The following is a 23593-nucleotide window of genomic DNA, read 5'->3' as shown; positions in this document are numbered from 1 at the left end:
AAGTAACAACTTGATATTTTTTCTTACTTCTATTTTTTTTTTATTTATGGTCTAAAATTAAAAGTTGATATTTATATCCTTATTAAATTTATCATTTTATATAATTACCACTGTACTTCTGTAATATTTATTTTTAAATAATATATTATATTTTTTTTATATAATTTGTATTTCTAGAAATTTTTTTATACATATTTTTTGTATTTATATAAATTTTGTCATTTTTTATTTTTTGATTATATATATATATATATATATATATATATTCATTATAAAGAAATTTGATACAATAACTAAAATATAATAATAATTATATAAACAAATAGTGTATCAAAATTCTATTTAGATAATTAAAAAAGATTAATTTTTATATTTTAATAATATTTTGTCATTTAACTAAAAATTAAACTAGGAAATAATTATTCATCAAACACTTCAATGTTACCTTGTATTAACTTTTTAGTTCTATTTTCAAATACTCCATACTTTAATTTGTCACTAACTTCAAAATAATTTATATAAGAATCACTTTTAAATATACAAAAGCTCTCCCAAACACTCCCTAAGTATCTTCAGCTTAGATGAAGCTAAGTTAAATAGAATTTCTATCGCCATATTGGAATAGTTGAATATGACACTTCACTATTCTCTCTAGAGATTAGGTAGACAAACTATGTCCTTAGAGAACTAGGTTAGATCTCCACTTTCTCCCTTAGCTCTGTTGATGGGGAGGACTCAAAGATTGTAATAATTGTTAATGAGTGGCGAGCGAGTGCTTAGGAGCAATAAGCCAAGCTTCAAGAAATAGGTGGCTAGGTAGTTGGAGCAAAAAGCAAGCAAACATCAACCCCACACCAACAATGACGAGGATATTATGAATTTTTTTCTTGTCAAAAATTCAAAAGAGTACCTTTAAGTGTTAATATTGTCAAAAGAACCTCCTTTTGTTTTTCAAAATCTTTCAAAAAAGAACTCCCTTCTTTCAAAAATACCTTTGGTATTTCACGTTTAAACAATTTGACTAAATCTACATCATCTTAAAGAAGTTTTGATCGAAATTACTCTAAAGAGTATATCTTGAATCAATATTTCAGATTTACCATACTTTTATTTTTAAAATGGATGATAGAGGTCGAGGGGTATTTTGGATATTAAATTATAAATGAGAGACTATTTTAATATTTTTTAAAAAATATTGTTGATCAATTTATTGCATAGAACACTCACTATAATTATAGCATTTATAAATATTTTTTTTAATGGAGATATTAAGGAAGTAGGTTATCAAGTCGGCCACAAATTATACAGCTTTAATATTATTATTTTTTTTTTTAAAAAAAAAACAAAACCATGAAAGTAACAAGAGACATTGTCTCATGCGTTTTGGACGTTTGTTCTTCCTGTTCTGTCACCGATGAATAATTGAAGAAAAGTTACGACATAAACATCCCAAAAAGTTACAAAATTAATTTAATAATATTTTTTTAAAAAAAAAAAAAAGCTAAATTTCCTTCTTTTTTTTATTCTGAATTAAATAATGAAAAAAATCCAGTGAGGCCACGACGATCGATGTGCGGAAGCAGCGGAATTGCGGATCTCCGAGTCCTGCGGATCCGCGAGAGATTGGCCGTGTGCCCGTCAGATTCCGCACGCGTCGCCTGGACGGACCCATTGCAAGATGATTGATGCGGCGAAGGGAACAGCGGATCCTCGTCCCCAACATACTTCCACTGCCAAGCCACTTCTACAGAGTCCATGACAGCGACGTGACGTCAATAATAATTATCTTCCGCTTCCGCTGTTTTCTCTACCTAAATGTTTAATCCTTTTTTGGCCGATGCATTCTTTCTGATCGCCCCCCGGAGAGTTTGCCTCCAGCTCATATACGCCATCGTTGGCCGTAATTGTTGGGTTTTGGAAGGGGTTAGAGTGTGTTTAATGATTAGGGAGGGGTTGTTTAGTAAATAGTCATCGCAGAGCTCTTTTTAATTGGAGAGCTATCTTAATTTCATGATCTGAGAGAGATAATTAAGAGGGGCGTGTGAGAGCCCTTTGGCGAGCGCTCTCCGTGTGATCACCACCGAGTGCGAGGGCGAGGGCGAGGGCGATGCCGGCTGCGTTCACGCTGGGGAAGGGCGGATCTTAGTCTGGGGAGGAGGCGAGAAGGGTGAAGCTGACGCCTTTCGCTCCGTTGTCTGCGGATCCGGGAGCGGGTGGAAATGCATTAGGTGGGTTTTTGGTGATATATTTGCAGTCCGTGTTTCGACGATTGGATCCGTCGGGGAACAGATGGTGCTTCTTTTTCTCTCTTGAAATTTGAGATTTTTTTTTCTTCTTATTTTCTTGTGTAGAAGAAGAAGGAGAAGAGTTTGATGCGGAAGGTGCGGGTTTTGTAGGGTTCGGGAGTGTAGTATCTGGGTGTTTGAATTGAGTTGCTGCGATTTCGTTTTCTGGTTGCGTCTCTCTGTCTTGTTCTCTTCATTGCTCGATCGCAGCAGTTCTGTGTACAAAAAAGGTTAGGAAGTTATTTTTTTTAATTGATTCTGTCAAAATCTACGTTTAGGTTGCTTTTGCTTTGTTGATTCTTTGGTCTGTTTTGTTGATTGATGATTTTTTTTTCTTTTCTTTGAGGTATCAAAAACACACTTTTGTTGCTTTTTTACTTTGATCTTTTAGCTGGTTGGCTAATCTTTTCCTCTGATTCTTTGTCTTTGACAGTGCACAGGACAGAAGTTCGATAACTTCGATTGGCCCTTTAGGTTAAGATCTTCAGAATAATCCCCATCCCCCCTACTTTTACTATTTAATCTGTAAATTGCTCCTGAAGCCAGCAGGTTTTTCATCTCTGTTTTTTTTTTTCGTTTTTCTATCAGAGTTGGTGACTAGCTCGGATTGTTGTTTCCCATGATCACATTTGACAATTTGTTCAAAGGATCGCCCATGAAGCAAACAGTCAAGTGCCTGGACTCCCAGCTATGGCATGCCTGTGCTGGCGGAATTGTTCAGATGCCAGTGGTGAACGCCAAGGTCTACTATTTTCCTCAGGGTCACGCAGAGCACGCCCAGGAGCTTCCCAACTTTGGAACCTCCCAGCAGATCCCACCTCTTATACCTTGCCGTGTGACTGCTGTGAAATTCATGGCCGATTCAGACACTGACGAGGTATTTGCTAAGATCTGCATGGTTCCTCTGAGACCCGACGAATCAGATTGTACTGAAGATGATGGTTTGGGTCTTAGTATCAATGGTGTTGACTCACAAGAAAAACCTTTTGCTAAAACGCTAACTCAATCAGATGCGAATAATGGTGGCGGCTTCTCTGTTCCTCGCTATTGTGCTGAGACAATCTTCCCACGGTTGGACTATTCGGCTGACCCTCCTGTGCAAACTGTGTTTGCAAAGGATGTGCATGGTGTGGTTTGGAAATTTAGGCATATATACAGGGGCACACCTCGCCGGCATCTGCTCACTACTGGATGGAGTACCTTTGTCAACCAGAAGAAATTAGTTGCGGGGGATTCAATTGTGTTCTTGAGAACAGAGAAAGGGGGAGATCTTTGTGTGGGAATACGCCGAGCTAAAAGAGGTGGGATTGGTGGAGGTGCAGAGATCCATTCTGGATGGAATCCACCAAATGGGAGTTTGGCATCCAACTATGGAGGTTTATCTGTCTTTCTGAGGGAGGAGGAAGGTAAATTATTGAGGGGAAATGTAAATGGTGCGGGTTTGAGGGTGAGTGGCAGGGTGAGAACAGATTCTGTAACTGAGGCAGCAAGTCTTGCAGCTAGTGGACAACCGTTTGAGGTTGTGTACTACCCCAGAGCAAGTACACCAGAGTTTTGTGTGAAAGCTGCATCAGTGAAAACAGCAATGAGGACCAAGTGGTGTCCTGGTATGAGATTTAAGATGGCCTTTGAAACTGAGGATTCTTCGAGGATTAGTTGGTTCATGGGAACTATATCTTCTGTTCAGATTGTAGATCCCATACAATGGCCTAATTCTCCTTGGAGACTTCTGCAGGTAACCTCTTTATGCAACAAGTATGAACTGTTTGCAAGTATAGTTATACGTTTGTCTTTTGGTGTTTTAATATGATTGTTGAACTTTTCATCTGATTTTACTACTTTTTTCATTGTTTTCATGCTCGACGGTTGTATGTTACCCTTATGTGATGACTATATTAGTAGCCTCATGATGTTGTGGAATTCTTTTTCTATGAGATGCATTAAAGTCTGAGCAATGACTTGTGCATTGTAGCAGAAACTGATTGATAGTTGTAAGTTTATTTTTCTCTATTTTATTTATTGTCTTTTTTTATCAGTGTTACCCCAGTGATCTCATAGTTACTTATCCCTTTGATGTGTAGTAGACATTGGACAGTCAGGTTAATGCTTATAACATCAGAATAGATAAATTATGTTATTTTAATATCAACATGGTGAGACAATTAAATTTAGTGTTCCAGAACATGTATCTTGGTTCTTTATTTGGACTTGGCATATAACATTATCAAAAAAGATCCTTCAATAATCTATTTATTTCCTGATCTTAAAAGTTTTTTCCTTGTCTATCCTACTCAACACATTTGAGTAAAGTACTTATGATATTTTTCATCCTAATTTACTTTTTTTTTAAAAAAAAACTTGTCTATTTGTTAATCTGTGTTGAAACATAATCTTCAATCAAGGACACTAGGGTTTTCATGAACTCATGCAGATGCATAATTGCTATTTGAGCTTAAGTGTCTGTCTTATGCTTTGTAATAGAAATATTGGAGAAAACTAAAGGAAAGCTCAAAAGTAAATAATAATTCATTTTCCGCGCATTCTAGATTTATTCCTCCTAAAGTTGAGATGTGCTGGTATCTAATTAACTAATATTAAGCTTTCCTAAGTTTTCATTGTGTATCATACATTATGCAAAATAGTTTTTCTTCACTTCATCTTGTTGTTTCTGGATAGAACTTTTCCATCGTCTTTGCAGCTTATGTATTGTCCTGCCATTCTGATCCAAGTGTTTTTCTAATTCCGAGTATTTGAATTGACTTGTCTGATAACTTTGCATCTTCTCCATGATTTCTATTATGTTCTTGATTTCAATTGCCTCCACCATTTACACTGTCTTGCAGGTGACATGGGATGAACCAGATTTGTTACAAAATGTAAACTGTGTGAACCCATGGTTGGTTGAACTGGTCTCGAGTATCCCTCCCATCCATCCGGCATCTTTCTCTCCTCCAAGGAAAAGACTCCGCATTCCCCAACATCCTGATTTTCTAGAAAGCCAACTTCCAACACCAGTGTTCCCTGGGAACGCTGTAGCTCACAGCACAAATCCTTTGTGCTATTTCCCAGATAATATTCCTGCAGGCATACAGGGAGCCAGGCATGCCCAATTTGGTATATCTTTATCAGATCTCCACCTTAACAAACTGCAGACAGGTCTATTCCATGCTGGCTTTCACCACCTTGATCGCTCCACTTCCCTCCCTAGAATGTCTTCTGGATTCCTTGTTGAGACTCCTCTCACTGATAACAATATATCTTGTTTGCTAACGATTGGAAGTAATACTAAGAGCACAAAAAGCTCCTTGAACAGTAAACCTCCACAACTAGTGCTTTTTGGGAAGCCAATACTGACCGAGGAGCAGATATCTCTGAGTAACTCGGCAGAAACTGTGTCCCCTGGGGCCACCATAAACAGTTCTGGCTGCAATATGGAGAAAACAATGAATACATCAGATAGTGATGGTTGTGGTACCAATAAGAATGCATCTCCTGTCATTTCATCTTATGGTGGATTCCAATGGTGCAGGGACCGCAATGTGTCAGGGCTTGGCCTGGAAACTGGGCATTGCAAGGTTTTCATTGAGACAGACGATGTCGGTCGTACCCTTGATTTATCCATGTTTGGTTCTTATGAAGAACTATATGGAAGGCTAGCTGATATGTTTGGGATTGAAAAATCTGAGATGATGAGCCATGTGATCTACAAGGATGCTGCTGGTGTTGTTAAACGCACAGGAGACGAACCTTTCAGGTTAGACTCATGGACTTAGTCCCAACCCAAATGACATTTCAGGGTGCTCTGTCTCTCTTGAAAATATCTTCCAATTGCTTCTTTCTTTAGTAGTTTTAATGTTTTATATCTATTGTTGATATTTTCCCCTAATTGATTGTTAGTTCTACTTGAACGTTTTCTAAGTTAAAATTTCAGACTTTTGCTTATTATTCTTCTATGCATATTGTTATTTTCATAATTGATACTATTTTAGTATAGTGAAGGGGAGTCTTACCGCAACGGTAAAGTTGTTGCTGTGTGATCTAAAGATTACGGATTTGAGTTGTACAACAAACCCTTCCCCAGACCTCGCATTAGCGGGAGCTTCGTGCATGGGCTGTCCTTTTATACTACTTCAATATAGTGATCACTTAACATGGTTAGACCTTGGCTTAAAGATTAATGCTTATTATCAATTTTAATAAACTTTTTCTAGATTTAGCTCACATCTCCTAATTCTCCACTTTGAATGTGTATTTGTGTAGTGTCATTTCCATTACTGTCATAGATCTGACAATCTATCATGTTACATTCTTGTTAATTTGTCATTACGATCTTCCTAATTTGTTGGAGATACCAATGTGTGTTACTTTTAATCTGCTTATATGTGACAGACTATGCTTGTTTCCTAGGATTATGTGCATGTGTTTCCGATAAGCTGGTTTTATGCTTCTTATCATTTTATTGCAGTGACTTCATGAAAGCAGCAAGAAGGCTCACAATATTGACAGATTCAGGCCGTAATAACATCGGAAGGTAGGGAAGTTCATGCCAACAGTATATGTTTACTTTTCCTATGTCAAATCTTTTTTTATCGCAGTAAATTTCCTTTGTGGAGTCCTTTTCTATTTCAGTAAACTTAAAGTTCAATGAAGGCTTTCTTCTCCATCATTTCAATTTCATAACGAGAAATCTGTCACAGTTGCTCAAAAACATGATACTTCATAGTAATTTTCATAATGCATTTGTCATTGAAACCAGGCCACTCTAGATTTTGGTACCTTTTAGTATAATGAATGCTCGAAAATCCAATTTGAATTCTAATGACATCAGGGCTGTTACAAAAACTACACACTAACCAAAACTAAGTTACTAAATGATTCAGTGGAAGGTAAAATTAGTTCATGGAAAAGTTTTTATATCCGATTCATTGAACTTTTCCATTGTGCTTGTTTCTTTCAGATTGGTAGTAGCTGGACTACTCAATGCAAATGTGCAGTGCTGCAGTTGATTCGCGGAAACCCTCTAGGAGCTGGACGAATGAGATCCCGTCGTCGAATCTTTGCCCGTCCGAATAGATTTGTAGTCAGAAACCTTCTTCTCCTCTACTCTGTTGTATTCTCTAAACCGCGAATGTTTCCAGGATACTCTTTGCTCATGTGACAATTCCGTAGCTTGAATATCCGCACCTTCATCATATTACTGCTACTGGCATCTTTGCGGTTGACTATTCTGTACACCAATAACTCCAATGATTTTGGCAGGGAACAGACCGTAAGAAACAAGTTCAATTGTTTTGAATCGGACCCTACTTAAATTGTTTTCACTGGAATAATTTTACCTTCTTGCTCCTAAGAGTGTTGTTGAAGTCTCTTGCTGTTTCTGGAAACCCGATCGGGAGGATTTAAATAATGGCGGTACACGTGAGGGGCACGTTGGGCACCGGGCAACATTTGGCGCCGTCTCGTGTGGCCCGTCCTCGGTATCGGGCAATCGAGATCGACGTTGCCATTACACCATGAGACAGGATGCAGCAAGAAATCCAAAAGATGCAAATCAAAATGTAAATACGAGTCTTGTTGTATATTGTTTTTTATTTTTACATTTAATTTGTCTAAACCGTAGCTAAGAGTCAAACCTAAATCCTTTGATTATTCACTTAAAGGCTTAATCATTGCACCATTTTGTATTGCTGGGTCAACTCAACCGGTCAAACGAGATGGCATTTATTAGTGACCGAGAAGCCAACGATGCCTGCCTTGCTTTCAGGGCCTTAATTAATTAGTCATGGACATTTGGACCTTGAACAGGCGAAGACAGCTAACGCAAGTGGGTGCGTGCCGTTTAAAGATCCAAGGAGGGGTGACGTCAGGATGTCCGGTTCGGGCTCCGTTCCCCGTCGACCGGGACCGGTTCGGCCCGTGAAATCAGTCAATTGCCGACTCTTCGGGAACTGGGGTTCATAATCCACCGCCAGTCAATGTCTCGGACCTGCTGCGCCGAACCGGACCGGATCGGCCGATCGCTGAGCCGGCATCTGATGGATTAGCTTACATATACCATATATATATATATATATATTTAAATTGTAGCGAAAAGCCGAAACCACACCAGCAGCGCTAAGTATCAAGGATAATTATCATTGATGTAGAATACTATACCTCAATAATATAGGTAATGATATAGAACAAAATCTATGCAATAAACACTCCATTCGAAAGTAAAACATGTGACTTGGTAGAAGATAAAGCTCCAACAAAATACACAAAGACTTGTCACAAAACTTATGAGAGGAACGGAACGCTTTTCATGTGTGAGGTGTTTGTCATGGGAACTTTTTTGTTTTAGCCACTGTTAAGAGAGATGTACAAGTTGCCAAGCAGAATACAGCATAAACCCACAGCAACTTGCAGTAAAAGGTCACAAAAGCAATCCAAAAATCAAGCATAAGTTTCAATGTTTATTAGATTCCATTCAGGATGATATTTTTGCACTATAGCAGATAGATAGTATTGCACTATAGCCACTTGTCATGGAAAGTACTAGCATTAGATAGTTGTTCTCTTACTCATATCATTCATCCAGCGAATGGTTCAGATCTATATAGCAACCACCTGCATTAAAAGAACTTGTTAAATAGTTCGTACAAAAGTACTTTTATTTGAAATCTAAAATGACATAAATCGACCTTCAGTTTTGTTTACCACGTAAAGTGAGAAAATAAAAACAAAAACAAAAATCAGACACTCTAGATAAAGTATGAACAAGCCGAAAATTCAAGAAACTGGAAATCAGCATGGCAACTGATTGTTTGCTGCTGCTGTAGGGGTAATATGACGCATGTTCTTCATCATCATCATCACACTATCATGATCATGAATCTATATGTGACCCAACTATTTGGGGCTGGCTAGTGGCAAAATCAAGAGTTCATTTTATTTAGTAGAGTACTTTCGGTGATACACAGCGACAAAGCAAGAGATTTAGTTGCAAGCAGGGTAAGGAGACTTGTGGACTTAGTCCAAGATTTCTATGTAAAAATAAAATTATTAAGAAAATAAGAATGACTAAAAGCAGCAGCAAGATGGGAAGGTTGCAATAACAAAAATATAGTTAAAAAGACAAACAAACAAAAAAAAAGACTAATGGACCATTCTTCAATCCTTTTCTTTTCTCTCTGTCACATGTTGAGAATTGTTCTTTTCTATCTCATCCCTCTTTATTTGTTTAGGCTTTGCTTCTTTTTTTTTAATGAAAAATATTTTATGAATTTTTCATTGTTTAATGCAATGAAACATTACGGTTAATGCAAAATTTTATTTTAGAAATTGAAAAACATGCACATTTTTTTTTATAGGAAGATGACTTTCTTTGAGAAAGAGAAAAGTCATCTTCTCATTCATTTGCAAGTCATTCACTCTATCAATAACCTTCTTGTCTTCACCCTTCACCCACCATCTAGATTGATCTATCCAGGCAAGTTCGGCAGCCCAAGTTGTCACTACATTGGGCTGGATAGACTGGCCAATCGAGTTTGCTAGGCTAGGCTAGGCTAGTCACTTGAGTAGGTAGGTTGAACCAAGTGAGCTAGTCAGGTCGAGCAAAATGGACAAGATGAATAGGTTCAAGCACCCGATCCAGTTGGTTGAACCAGTCATGGCAATTAGAATGGGCAAGTGAGGATATCCATCCATCCATCCAATATTTTATTATTTACCAATTGTTACATAAAGATAATTATTACACCATATATATATATAGGATCAAGATTTAAAATATCATTCTGTGTGGGGTTCTAATTGCCAGCCAAAATGAAACGATTTCAGTGCTGTCATACCATCACTCAACACACTTCGGCATACTTTAAAGCAATGTGAGAATAACTTATATGAGTTTGAAACCCATAATTTTCATCTACTTAGTTTGTTTACCTATACCAATTACAAAGTCAATTGAGTAATTTTAGAACAAAAAATATGAAAATATAACAACCATCTCACCTGATAATTATATTTTCGTTATACCAAAACTGTGTCATCAATTGAGCATCCTAAAATAAGCAAATAAGCCTATAATTTGTCAAATTCAATACTAACTAAATAATGTTGACATCTAGTGTTGAAATTAAATTCAATACCTGACCATAAATATATCTCAATTAACCAATGAGTTAGATTTGGACTCTATTAACCAATGTGTTAAGACTTGGACTAGTACAAACAAATCTAAAACATCTATAGGTAAAAGATACATATTCATCCAGTTTCTCCAACTTCAGTGGTACTCCTCTTTGCTACTATTGGTGCCTCTCTTCCTCTCTCCTCTCTTTTTAGTGTTTCAACGTCCATTAGTGCTTCTTCTCTTTCCCACCTCTCTCATTTTAGGATCTCAATTCCTCCCTGTACCTAGAATCTTCTTATCTGTCCTTTTAGAACAATTCTGACAACCAAGATAGGTCTTGTCCTGGTTGTACCTCTAAATTTGTGTTATCATGGGCAACATGCATTTACCACTGTGACAAAGTAACATATTGGTTAGCAATCGGAATCCATTTTGACCATGCCAACTGATACAAATTAACACTTGAAGCCAAGTATTGATATTGGTCAAAACAAAAATAATAGAGATTTCCATGCCAACTGATGCTAATTAATACTTGAAACCATATAAAGAACCTATATACAATACACACTCACTAAACCATGGACTTAATCCATAATTGTAACTCTAATAATTGTTAATAATAACTCCAATAATTCTAACTCTCCCTTTAGGCTGGGGATAGATATTATCTTCGTCCAACATGCCATAAAAAATACAAAACAAAGAACGAAAAGATATTTAAGGTTAGACTATAATTGATTACAATCTTCAAGACAGTTTTAAAATCATGAGGTTGATAACGACCTTCAAGACAGATACTTCAATAAGCATAGGATGGACTTGGAGATTGCTCATAAGTAGTCCATCACATCAGTGCCCATACATTACGCAAAAGAACAAAGGATTTCAGCATTGTTGTAGGGATAAAGACATGTTATAGTCTAAAATAGGGTTGAATGGTAAGATAAGATTTGCCAAATGACACATCTTGCTTGCTGCTCGGCCTACAAAGGGCACGAGATGCAGAAGTTAGTCTTTACAGATGAGTCAGATGACAACTAGACAGCCAACAATAGTATGGGTTGCAAATGAAAGAGATATCTAGTCAAAAGAACAGCCATGACAGTCAATTTAGAAGATCAAGCAACAAGTAGAAAGTCAGCATACTTGTTGTGTGATTAGATCTAATAAAATAAAAAGACTCAATCAACATATGGATGGAGAAGGAAATGACACAGATACAGCTCAGTTCCTGTGTCTATAAGGATAAATAAGTTAATTGGACCAATAAAACATAAAGACCTAGCTAGACAAGGATCAGCAAACCTTCGAGTTGGTGGCAAAGTTGAGAAAGGGAACAACAGGAATTAGGTTGTTTCAATGACGGAAAAGAAGATGGCTGCTTAAAACAAAGTTAATAGTTACTGAGGCACTTTGACACCAGAAAAAGAGATGCTTGGAGAAGATCTAATCCTCACAAAACGTACAATTCACTCTGTTGAGAATATCATGTTAGTCTAAGGATGGTAATCAGCAAAAGAAGAAAGGGGCTTGCCTAAGAAGTTCACATATCCAAGCCGGAGGTACTTTATTGTTTTCCCTTCCTATCATAATTTCATAAAGTATAACAGGGGGAAGAATATGATACATAACTACTGTATGAAGCACATGGAGATGAACCATGAAACGCATAGCATCAGACAGCCAACATAGCACGAAGATAAGAAACAGTATATAATACAAAAATACCAAATAGAATAATAAGATAAAAATTATAAAATTTCAATTCCTAAATTTTTAATAATGTCAATCTCTATGCCCTAGACAACCCTAAATCTGAAATTATTCGGTATCTAAAACAAAGCCCTAATAGTATAAATCCATCAATCAATCTGTAGAGGAATCACATGATTTCTTTTATCGATGATGAAATCATGGTGTCTTTGCTATGGTGAGCCAACAGGTGAGAATTACTAGCGATCTTAAACAAAAGAAAGGAAGGGCGGACCTTTTTACCATAGTTTAGTTGTAGTAGAGCTCGAGGCCCATGCCGTCGTGGATCTCGTAGTCCTTGAGAGTGATGTGATCCTTGTAGATGTTGTACCATTTCTGGATACGGATCTTATCGGCACGGGTGCCGGTCTGCGCCGCCACCAGCTTCTTGAGGTCGCCGATGGTATCATCCTCGTTGCACTTCACCCTGACCTTCTTCCCCAGCCGATCGTTGAGAACTACCTCGATCATCTTCGCCTCCCCTCCTCGCTCGCCTTCTTCGCTTCCCTTGTCGCTGTTCGCCGATGAGACTGACGGAGGAAATTTCTCTAGGGATAGCCTTTTGTAGTTTTATAGAGTTATAGATTTTTATGGAATAAAAATTCTATAGAATTAGTTGGGAAAAGAATTTTACGAAGTCGGTAGATTTTTTAGCAAGATTTTTATAGATATTTATAAATTGAATCTTATAGATTTACGAGAAAAAAACAATTCTAATTTTGTTATTGTCAATACAATAAAGATCGCTCTATAAATTTTTTTTTCAACTTTTATATTTTTATCTTATTTTCACTAAAAACAGGATAACGTCTCATTTTATAATTTTAAAAATTAAATTTTAATAATATAATTTTAAATCTAATAATATTAAAATAATTTTAAATATTTTTATTTACAAATTTAGTCCAAATTATCATGAAATATTAGTCAATCCTTTAATTTGGTCAAACTTTTAATAAAATGTTGAATTGATGAATTTGATTAGTAATAAAATTAATAATAATATTATTAATTTGATTAGTAATAATATTATTAAAATAAATATATAAAATTTATTTAGGAGTTTTTAAAAATTAAATAAATTTTATAGAATATTTTTAGGGTTTAATTTCATTATACTTTATTAAATTATCTATTAATTAAGTTGGGAAATAATTTGATTTATTAATATATATTTTATATTAAAACTTAATGTCTCAAGTTTCATTTCTCTGTACCGCCGTCCAAATCAACTTCGACTTCGACCAACTTCTGAGTAGCTGACGAAAGCATCATCGGCAGCCTCAAACAATTTTTTTTGTTTGTTTTCCTCATGCCCGGACCTTTAATATAAATTGTGAGGCAAGTGCCTCAGGCCCCCAAATTTTAAGGGCACCAAAATTTTAAAAAAAAATTATATATATATATAATATATATATCTCGAGGAATATGATATCCTGCGCGACTTGCACAGTGGCGCATTGTGCACGTCGCGCAGGATATGAGCTTTAATTTTTTTCTTTTTAATTATTTTTTAGAATTTTGAATTAAAAAGTAATTAAAATATTTTTTTAAGATTTTATTTTAGGGTTGAGGTTTTTCTATTGGGTTATAATTTGTAAGCTATTTTTATTTTTAAGATTTTAACTCTAGGTTCAGGCTTTCTAATTGGGTTATAGTATTTTATAAAAAGAAAAATTAAAAATGAAATAAATCTAGTCTAGAAAAATTAAAAATGACCCAATTGTAATGTGTCTAGTAGATGTATTCATGGCTTAGGGATATATAAAAGAAAATATTGATTTTTTTTAAATTTAAAATCTAAAAAAAGTAATAGATTTTGTCTGTTATTATTTTTTAAAAAATTTTGAATTAAAAAAATTAATTAAAATATTTTTTAAAAATTTTATTTTAGGGTTCATGTTTCCCAATTAGATTATAATTTTTAAGCTGTTTTTTTAAAAGATTTTACCTTAGGGTTTAGACTTTCTAGTGGGATTATAGTATTTAGTAAAAAGAAAAATTGAAAATGAAATAAATTTAAATATTTATGGAGTATTGTAATATGTTTAGGAGATATATTTATGTATTATGGATTTATCTAAAGAAGTATTAATTTTTTTAATTCAAATTTTAAAAAAATAATTAAAAAAATCTGATATGCTGCGGCATAGCATATCAACACTAATATACAAATATGAATTAAAAAAAACGTTGTGGCCCCTGTTGTTGTTTTAATTTTATTTTTTTCCTTGCTCTAAACGTTGTTGCTTCTCCTCTCCACATACCACATCCTGTTCGCCCCTTGGCCAAACAGCAAAAGTGCTGCAAGCCGTCTCCGTCGTTTTGCCATCAGCTCTACCTCTGCGGCTTACGTCACTGCCCCTGTTTCCATCGGCGACTCAACGACGGCTGATTCACCTTCCGCTCACCTTGACGGCTTAGCCTCCCCCGCAGTTTGCGCCAATCAAATTTAAAGATTCCAGTGGTGTGATCTGAGTTACAGTTACTTAATCGCTCGCACTGTTCTTGATCATCTCCGCTCCTGCTTCTTAAGATCGGTGAGTTGTGTGACTTGTGTCCTTGCTAAATCTTGTGCTATGCTTGGAAGTAAATTTCTCAGACCCCTAAAATTTTTCGTTTTGTTCATTTCAAGGTTTCTTTTTAATTTTCCTTTTTGGTGCTGCTATTGGAAAAGGGAGATAGGCTGCTGGCTGCCAAAAAGTAAGAAAAATGGCAAATATAAATACTATTCATGGATGGTTTGATTTGCAAGTTATTTGATGAAAATTACTATCTTCATCACTTAACTTAACAATTTTCATAATCAATATATAGGCATTGAACTTTAAACTTTCAGTGGCATCTTGCTTGTTTTTCTATGTTTCCAACTTAACAATATATGTGAAATCTTGCATCTCGACTCTAGTGGTTCTGATACATTGTGCATCCAATTTTTCTCTTTAATGTCTCTTTTACCATGACTTTTATAAATTAGGGCTTGAGATTATAGAGTATGTGCAGATTTTAAAGACAATGGAAGGGAAAGAGGAAGATACAATAGTATGTTCTATTTATGTTCTCTTGAGATGACACTTTACTTCTCTAGTTCTCTGAATCTACTATCAATTCTTCTTTTTATTTTATTTCTTTATTGGTTGAATGGGGGTGCTCGAAGAATATGATTAGCCCACCATAGTTTTTAATATTAAATAAAAATTTGAGTATGATTTAGCAGGATAATATTTACACATATTATGATTTGGTGAATTTTTTATGCATTTAAATGTTGGAACTATTTTAATCTATGAACTATTGTTGAAGATTAATATTTAGGTTTTTAGCAAACATGTTTCCTATAAGAAAACAATTGTCTGGAGTAGAAAAAAGGAAGAAAAAACAAAAGGAATAAGCTTTAATTCAAAGCCAAGTAGGAAGTCTTAATAAGTACTTCACTAACAACCAAAAAGCAGAGCAAACAGAAGTAGCTGAACAACTGAATCAGGACGACACTGATAATAAGTTGAATGATCATAAACATAGTGAATTGAATGAACTTTAAAATGAAGACCAAAAATAATATGGAAATGATAAAGATGAAGTCAATATGCCTGAAAATAACAGTGATGAAGATATAAATCAAGAGATCATGTTTCCTTTAAATGTTGATGATCTAGGAAATTGGGACAAAATGCAAAATATTGGGGATTTTCTAGTTGAAAAATGTCCTAGAAAAGATGATGATATTTTGTTTCCTCTTGATAACACCGGTAGACACTTCAATCCATCACATTATAAGAGGCAATTGCCAAATGGTGAGAAAAGTGACAGAAGATGGCTAGTGTATTCTATTTCTATGGACAAGATCTTTTGTTTCTGTTGCAAGTTATTCAAGACTCAAAGAATCACAATGAAACTTGGTCATTTGACTGATGAAGGATACAAAGATTGGAAGAATATCAATCGATGTCTTAGTCTTCATGAAACTAGTAAAGATCATATTGATTGCATGACTAGTTGGATTGAATTAGAAAGAAAACTTCGAAAGAAAAAGACAATTGATGAAAATATACAAGTAGCAATTAACAAGGAGAGAGAACATTGGAAACAAGTATTAAAGAGAATAATTGCAGTTGTGCAAAGAATTGCGAAGAATAACTTGCCACTTCGGGGAGATAATGAGAAGCTTTATGTTGAGAATAATGGAATCTTTTTACAGCTAATTGAAATGATTGCTGAATTTGATCCAATAATGGAGGAGCACTTTCGGCGTGTTTAAGAAAGACAGATTCATTACACTTATCTTGGACCCAAAATCCAAAATGAATTGATACAGATGTTGGTGGCTGAAGTAAGAAGTTCAATTGTTACAAAAATTAAACATGCAAAGTATTTCACTGTCATACTTGATTACACTCCAGATGCAAGTCACGAGGAGCAGATGCCTCTTGTAATTAGATGTGTGGATGATTCAGAAAATGCAATAGCGGTTGAAGAATTTTGGATTGGATTTTTGAAAGTTAATGAAACTTCAGGACTTGGGCTTTTTATAGAGCTTAAAAATATTTTAAACAATCTCGAACTTGACATTGATAATATAAGAGGTCAAGGATATGACAATGGATCTAATATGAAAGGAAAATATAAGGGTGTACAGAGTATATTACTTGAAATTAATCTTAGAGCTTTCTACACTCCATGTGGATGTCACAGTCTTAATCTCACATTATGTGATATGGTGAAATGTTGTCCAAAAGCAATAATGTCCTTTTTCGGTGTAATACAACGCATATATTCATTATTTTCTTCTTCTACCAAGCGGTGGCAAATCTTCAAAGATCATGTGCAAGGTCTTACAGTCAAGCCACTATCACAAACACGATGGGAAAGCCATGTTGACAGCGTGAAGCCCATAAAAGATCAAACTTCGGAAATACGAGATGCTTTAATTGATTTGGCAAACATTTCTGATGACTCAAAAATAATGAGTGAAGCTGAGGGTTTGCCATCATTTGAACTTGAGAATTTTGAGTTCGTATTTGGAATGGTAATTTGGTATAAGTTGTTATATGAGATTAACACTGTTAGTAAGTTTCTCCAAGCAGAAAATATGGATATTGATATTGCTATTAGACAATTAAAAGGACATATTTCTTCTCTCCAAGAGTTTAGAGAATCTAGATTTGATCAAGAATTAATTGAAGCTGAACATATTGCAAGTGAAATGGGAATTGAACCTATTTTTCGAGAAAAACGTATCATCCGAAGAAAGAGACAATTTGATGAGATCAATAGTGAAGAGGTAACCTAGTCTCCTAAAGAATCTTTTCGAGTTAATTACTTCCTATTTATAATTGATCAAGCTCTTTCTTCACTTCAAACTCGGTTTGAACAATTTCAAAAATATGAAGAAACATTTGGATTTTTATTTAGTTTGGAGAGATTGAAGTATATTGATGATAATAGTCTCTTACACTCATGTGTCAATCTTCAAGAGTCTTTAACACATGATGGACACTCTGATATTGATGGATCAGATTTATATTTAGAACTAAAGTTATTAAGACACTCATTACCAAGAGAATCAAAAAGAACGATTGATGTGCTGAATTATTTGAAGAAAATGGATAGTTGTTATCCAAATGCTTATATTGCTTATCGAATTTTGCTGACTATACCAGTTATAGTTGCATCTGCTGAAAGGAGTTTTTTCAAGTTGAAATTGATCAAAACTTATCTTCGATCAACTATGTCGCAAGAAAGACTAAATGACTTGGCTATGTTATCTATCGAGAAAAAAGTGGTTGAGAAAGTTGATTATGCTAACTTAATCAATACTTTTGCTTCTAAAACTGTGATGCGAGCAATATTCAAGTGACATATATTGGTCCGGAAGATGAATTTTATATTTTGTTTGGATCATTTTGACTATATTAATATTTGCTTATGACATATTATTTTGGATGATATTTTTTTTATCTTTTATTTCTAAAATTAAAAATATTGTTATATTTACATTGATTGGAAAATATATGAATGTCAAACTTTGAGGGCACCATTTTTTTGTGCTCGCCTCATGCCCCAAAATCACAAGTCCGGCACTGGTTTTCCTCCTTTCTGATGTACCGCAGGCTTCACCGGATGACACTCCTCATTCTTTCCCATTACGAGCAATAGGAGAAAAATCTCCGTCGATAGCCTGTCACCATGAGCCGCCGCCGGAGAAAAGACTGCAAGCGATTGTCATTTCGTTCTAACCGTTCCGATCAGTTCATTTGCCATTATAACGTCACAGAACGGTGTTTCAAAGCAAGCCACATTATTTACCAGAACTTTGGAACTACATGAGGCGTTCTCGTTTCGGTCATTCCACTTCTGTTCTGATAAACTATGGCGAGAGCACTCAACAAAATACTTCAGAGGACTCTCAGCTTCGTATGAAATATATACTGAGAGGTTAATGCAGGTTGTCGAGAGGTTGAACAAGGACAAATCCTTTAAGACCAAAGAAATAATCAAAATTCAGGAGTGGGAAAAGACATGACTTATTTGTAAAAAATTATGATTTGAAATCATGGCGAGAGCACTCGACAAAATACTTCAGAGGACTCTCAGCTTCGTATGAAATATATGCTGAGAGGTTGATGCAGGTTGTCGAGAGGTTGAACAAGGACAAATCCTTTAAGACCAAAGAAATAATCAAAATTCAGGAGTGGAAAAAGAAATGACTTATTTGTAAAAAATTATGATTTGAAATCTATAGAAATCTATTGAAACTTTGAATACTGAAAAATTTTCATAGAATTTTAAAAAGTCAAATTTGAATACCACATAATTTTATAAACTCTATAAAAATTTAAGAATATCACTAGATTTCTATAATGTTTATAAAAATCTATTTTGAATATTATAGAAATCTATTTTGAATATACTTAGATTTTTAAATTCTATAAAAGTCATTCAAAGTATTTACACATTATAGAAATCTATTTTGAATATACTTAGATTTTTAAATTCTATAAAAGTCATTCAAAGTATTTACAAGTCCTAACATTGAATACACCCCTCATTTTATTTTATTTTTCCAGAAAAATCTCACAAATTTGCATTATTCCTAAACACAGCCCTCCTTTAAAAATTTTCAGAAAATAACATTCACCAACCTTTTTTATATACACCTGAAATATTTCTAGCTTCACGAAATTTATTTAAGTTTTCAAAATTTGTTATAGTTAAAATTTTATTAATAATGATAGAAAAAGTATTATAAAATTGATAAAATCAGATTATATATAAAAATAACCCAGTTAAAATAAATTACTTTTATTCTATGAACTATCGAATTAACTTTCTAAAAACATCTTGCTATTTATCCCGTTCCGTTCCATGAAAAAAAAAACTATCCAACCATGAATGAATTCAAATTTAAACAATACGGCAAAGACTTAAACATTACTTTTGTCTTTTGCAGAAAAGTGGGCATTCAACCAGACAAAGGATCACTCAAATATTAAACATGGGTCTTTGAACCCATTACTTAGTGAAATAATGAGTTACAGGTACTCGTACCCATTATTCACATAATGTTCTTATATACAAAAAAGACAAAAAAAATAATAATAAAATAAAATACAACTAGAGTTGCCATGTCAGAAAAATAAGGCATTCAGCTAGTTCCTTGATTTTGCTTCTGGTAAACACTCTCTAAGCATTCTTTTGCTCGATGAACCTTGGATTGAAGGTAGAAGCTACCGTTTTTAGCATTGTTCTCAAATAAAACATCGTATCGCTGCATAACAAATCAAACATCTTCAAATGTGCATATGAGTGTGTGTGTGAGATAAAGAGAGAGCAAACCTGCATGATTTCTTCCCATGTGGAATTCTCGGAGATACCCAATATCTGCCTAGCTTCCTGTTCAGTCATTGTTTTACTTGCTCGACGGATATTATTAAATGCTTCATGAGCTACGCCATTTTTATTGGCATCTAAAGTAGTTTCAGAAAGAAAAAGGTCCAAAATGATCATAAATCTATGCCATTTACATGTTGGGAAATGAACACATATCTTACTAAAAATTGACGGTGCAAAATAGTGGCCTTGCACAGTTAGTTTTTGATCTATGAGCTCCAGTACATTACAAGTTAGGCATATGTTGAGACCAAAATCTAAGTTGAAGTCAGCCAATCAATTCTATGCTTAAATGCACTACAATGCAGGGTATCCACTCAAAAGAACATAGTGCTCTTTGTTATGGATGCATCCCAGGAATTTCAAATGGAAGGAATAGGTTGAAAAGCACAACACAATTATTTCAGAGAAGATTACACGTCAACTAATCAGAATGCAAAACAGACCTAAATTCACATCTTCATTGCAGAAAATTAAATATTGATCAATGGAAGAGAGGAAGAGTATTTCAACTTCGAATGCTTAAACACCCTCGCAACATCTCTGCTAAAAGCACAACATTAGCACTTTAAGCTCTCATCTTGAGTTACAGTGACCAACCAAGTGCTTAATTATCGCTTTCACTAGGCAAATTATATTAACCTGTAGTAGTAGTTTTGTGGAATGTGCAAAAGAGAACACAAGTTTATCCCTTACATAATGTGTTGTAACAAGAATGATGATCAGAAAAACTAAATCCATCTATATCAACATTTTGTAAATTTTTTAATCACCATCTGAAGTTCTAGGAGATTGTTTATGTATCTAAAACTGATTTCTTAACAATTATTAAGAATATGTAAACTGAACCATTCTTCACTAAACTAAAAAGTTTAAGCTTTTGTGATAGATAATCGCTTGATCAAATTTAATATAATATCAAAGCAAGAGGGTCAGTGTCCAAGTCCTTAATTTAATTTTAAAATGAAATGTAGCTCAATTGTATATCATTCCAAAACTGAGGCTTGGGCCACTCCATTTCATCATATTTACCGATAGGAGTAGCATTAAAAATTATGAGAAGTATAATTTGAGCCTTTCCTGCCACTTTTAACTCTATGTGAAAGAGTGTTCCAATTATGATTAAAAAAACTTTAGCTGGAAATCTAGAATAATAGTGAGATGTGAAGGAAATATTTGAAATATCATTCACAAAGATATTTCCACCAAAGAAATGATTTCGGTAAGAACAAAGAAATGTACAGTAGTTGAATAACACTTGGACAACAAAGAACCATTGTTATGTTCATTGAAATAATGCTGAAGAAAGAAGAAAAAGAAGGTGAAAGACTTACTTTCCAATGCTTTACGGTAGGCTTGCAACACAGCCCTACCCAATATGCCAGAACCCATTATAATTAAGTTTGCAATAAGTTTTGCAGCCTGTATCCAGCAATAGAGTCGGTACAGAAGTGAGAATACTCACAAAAGCAACAGTACTAAAAAATTTCAGTTCAAACTCAATGAATGAATTTGATCTTAACTTAAGATATTGAGAAAGAAAAACTAAAAACAGTAGAAAATGTAAAACTTGACATATACAAGGTAGATAATGGGTTTCTATAAACAATCAAATCAAGTTTCATGTTGGTTTTGGGTTTCCACACAAACTAAGAAAAGATCCAACTTCTCTGAGAGCAACATAAGTGCTCTGTAAAAAAAATTGAGAGGGCATACTAATAAACCAAAAGCTCTTGCACTTTGTACACTCGAGACAATATATTTGCCCCTTGTCATCCAATTTAAAAAATCCTAACAAAATTTCAAAACAATTATCTAACAACATTAACCTTATTCTGATACTTTGTATTCAAGTGCAAGGTGTAAATTTCAGTTTAAGTATTGATCCGATCATCTCAGGGTTCAACTGTGTTGACACTCAAAACAGAACTGTGTCAGCATAATTTTTGACTAGCTCCACAGCTCCACCTGTTTGTACCATCCTATTTCGCATGCTTCCAAAAACAAGATCACAACCATTTTATAGTCAATTCAATTAGAATTTTGTAGAAAATATTTCAATTTATAATATACCTTCCTGGTAAGAGTGTCTCTAATTGCCATATTAATAGTTATCTCCATGGTCTCAAATTTCATTGCATGTTAGTTGTCATTGGCAAAAAATTTCATTCCATCAGCTGACCGTCACAAATATGATGCAATGTACTGTTAATGCATTTACTTATCACTTTCCACTTATGATTGTAAACTTATTTTGATTGATCAATACACTTTGACATGCGTGTGTGTGTGTAGGTGCCATATATAGGGTTGATTGTCTACTGCCTGAAATCACCTTTGAAAATTCCACATTCTCCAACCAACAAATTAGATACAAACTTGAGATCATTTTTCGATGTCAAACTAACCTGTAGTATCGGATATTAATTTTGAGTTATTGCATGACTAAAGTAGAATTGGACAACATAGTGACAAGTTTTTTTTAAGAGAAGGAAAAATCCCAAACAATACAAATGGCAACCTTGACCAGTTTAAAGTAGATAAAACTCACGAAATGCGCCTCCAAACATCATGCAAACAATGTGAACTAATGCATAAATTATGAAACACTAAGAAGGGCGATTGAATAAATCCAGAGAGAAGTTGAAAATATTAGGTCAAATGCCCCACATGCAAAATCAGACTCGCGTAGGATTTAATCAAAGACTAATCATCTTCCAAAACCTAAATTTACGGCAGGTGTGTTAAGTGTAACACAGATTATTCCAAAATTTGAGATCCTTAGGGTTTCATCTCCGATTTGGTAATGAAAACAACAGGGTTACGCAGCTAAGAACGATGAACATACGCTGATCCCGAAACAAAAAAATTTATACACAAAACAACTTATATTCCATGGAGCACCAACATATTTACGGAAATAGGATCGTTTATCACAGGAGAGACACAAGAAGGATAAATAAATAAATAAATAAATAAATAAACATACAAATCGATGACAAAATCAATTGCTGACCATAAAGACGCGTGCCGCGAAGGCTTGATTCAATCAGCGACGATTTACGAGAGGTGAGCAATTGGATTTCGTCTGGAAGTGGAGCTACGCGATAGAGGCGGTAAAGAGGGATTCCTGGAAACGAAGGGAACGCAGTACAGGGAAGGAAGAAGGTTCTAGAATATCTCATGAAGGGCAATAGCTGGGACAATTCCTTCAAGCCCATTTAATGATCCTCTCTGCTATTGGGCCACGAAAAGGATCAGGCCCATTTAGATCATTTGACCATCCTGTCTACTAAGTTAGTTTATACAGAAATGATATAGGTTGCGGACAAAATCGAGCGGACCGTTATGGACATACCTTCCTGATCGGTCACCAGACCGATCAGGGACCGATCAGGGAACCTCCTGATCGGTCTGGTGACTGATCAGAAAATGATCGTTTCCCTGATAGGTCTGGTGACCGATCAGAAAGACATGTCTGCAGTGGTTAGCACGGCTTTGGTTCGTAGCATATCATTTCTGATAGATATATATATATATAAAAGAA

The 23593-nt window shown here is 34.8% G+C and overlaps 4 protein-coding genes across 10 annotated transcripts; 2 read left to right on the top strand and 2 right to left on the bottom strand.

Moving 5' to 3' along the window:
• Window positions 1-2018: 2018 nt before the first annotated feature.
• LOC121976968 (auxin response factor 18-like) lies at window positions 2019-7488 on the top strand. 6 transcript variants are annotated; one of them, XM_042529415.1, is made up of 7 exons: window positions 2019-2228; window positions 2355-2515; window positions 2719-2759; window positions 2874-4020; window positions 5129-6039; window positions 6751-6816; window positions 7243-7488. In XM_042529415.1, exons 4-7 carry the CDS (start codon window positions 2905-2907, stop codon window positions 7289-7291), a joined length of 2142 nt encoding a protein of 713 aa, XP_042385349.1. In that variant the 5' UTR covers window positions 2019-2228; window positions 2355-2515; window positions 2719-2759; window positions 2874-2904; the 3' UTR covers window positions 7292-7488. The 6 variants fall into 6 exon arrangements, with proteins under 6 accessions (XP_042385349.1, XP_042385347.1, XP_042385350.1 ...); XM_042529413.1 differs by having other exon boundaries at window positions 2352-2515; XM_042529416.1 differs by having other exon boundaries at window positions 2352-2515; window positions 2719-2834; window positions 2933-4020.
• A 1228-nt stretch (window positions 7489-8716) lies between these two features.
• On the bottom strand, window positions 8717-12715 carry LOC121976969 (ubiquitin-like protein 5). 2 transcript variants are annotated; one of them, XM_042529419.1, is made up of 2 exons: window positions 12392-12715; window positions 8717-8894 (listed from the first exon to the last, which is right to left on the bottom strand). In XM_042529419.1, the coding sequence occupies exon 1, from the start codon at window positions 12625-12627 to the stop codon at window positions 12406-12408; it is 222 nt and encodes a 73-aa protein (XP_042385353.1). In that variant the 5' UTR covers window positions 12628-12715; the 3' UTR covers window positions 8717-8894; window positions 12392-12405. The 2 variants fall into 2 exon arrangements, with proteins under 2 accessions (XP_042385353.1, XP_042385354.1); XM_042529420.1 differs by having other exon boundaries at window positions 12400-12715.
• Window positions 12716-15742: 3027 nt separating this feature from the next.
• LOC121978744 (zinc finger MYM-type protein 5-like) lies at window positions 15743-16414 on the top strand. The gene has a single exon (XM_042531044.1). It carries the CDS (start codon window positions 15743-15745, stop codon window positions 16412-16414), a length of 672 nt encoding a protein of 223 aa, XP_042386978.1.
• A 3163-nt stretch (window positions 16415-19577) lies between these two features.
• LOC121976967 (mitochondrial import inner membrane translocase subunit PAM16 like 2-like) lies at window positions 19578-23235 on the bottom strand. Its single transcript, XM_042529412.1, has 4 exons — window positions 23063-23235; window positions 21381-21468; window positions 19993-20123; window positions 19578-19924 (listed from the first exon to the last, which is right to left on the bottom strand). Exons 1-4 carry the CDS (start codon window positions 23063-23065, stop codon window positions 19802-19804), a joined length of 345 nt encoding a protein of 114 aa, XP_042385346.1. The 5' UTR covers window positions 23066-23235; the 3' UTR covers window positions 19578-19801.
• Between the last annotated feature and the right edge of the window lie 358 nt (window positions 23236-23593).

The sequence above is a fragment of the Zingiber officinale genome, chromosome 4B (genome assembly GCF_018446385.1).
Source record: "Zingiber officinale cultivar Zhangliang chromosome 4B, Zo_v1.1, whole genome shotgun sequence".
NCBI lineage: Eukaryota > Viridiplantae > Streptophyta > Magnoliopsida > Zingiberales > Zingiberaceae > Zingiber > Zingiber officinale.
The sequence above is the reverse complement of the archived record's forward strand: the minus strand, read 5'-3'. Positions and strand labels throughout refer to the sequence as shown.

What these genes read in the sequence shown, in the direction of transcription:
- LOC121978744 (XM_042531044.1), top strand. Translation starts at nt 15,743, where the DNA reads ATGCCTGAAAATAACAGTGATGAAGATATAAATCAAGAGATCATGTTT.
- LOC121976967 (XM_042529412.1), bottom strand. An exon ending in CTACCGTAAAGCATTGGAAA is followed by an intron (nt 20,124 to 21,380) that starts GTAAGTCTTTCA and finishes AAACTACTTTAG; the next exon opens with ATGCCAATAAAAATGGCGTA. An exon ending in CATGGGAAGAAATCATGCAG is followed by an intron (nt 19,925 to 19,992) that starts GTTTGCTCTCTC and finishes TTTGTTATGCAG; the next exon opens with CGATACGATGTTTTATTTGA.
- LOC121976968 (XM_042529414.1), top strand. Translation starts at nt 2,905, where the DNA reads ATGATCACATTTGACAATTTGTTCAAAGGATCGCCCATGAAGCAAACA. An exon ending in ACAGGAGACGAACCTTTCAG is followed by an intron (nt 6,040 to 6,750) that starts GTTAGACTCATG and finishes ATTTTATTGCAG; the next exon opens with TGACTTCATGAAAGCAGCAA. An exon ending in GGCCGTAATAACATCGGAAG is followed by an intron (nt 6,817 to 7,242) that starts GTAGGGAAGTTC and finishes TGTTTCTTTCAG; the next exon opens with ATTGGTAGTAGCTGGACTAC.
- LOC121976969 (XM_042529419.1), bottom strand. Translation starts at nt 12,627, where the DNA reads ATGATCGAGGTAGTTCTCAACGATCGGCTGGGGAAGAAGGTCAGGGTG.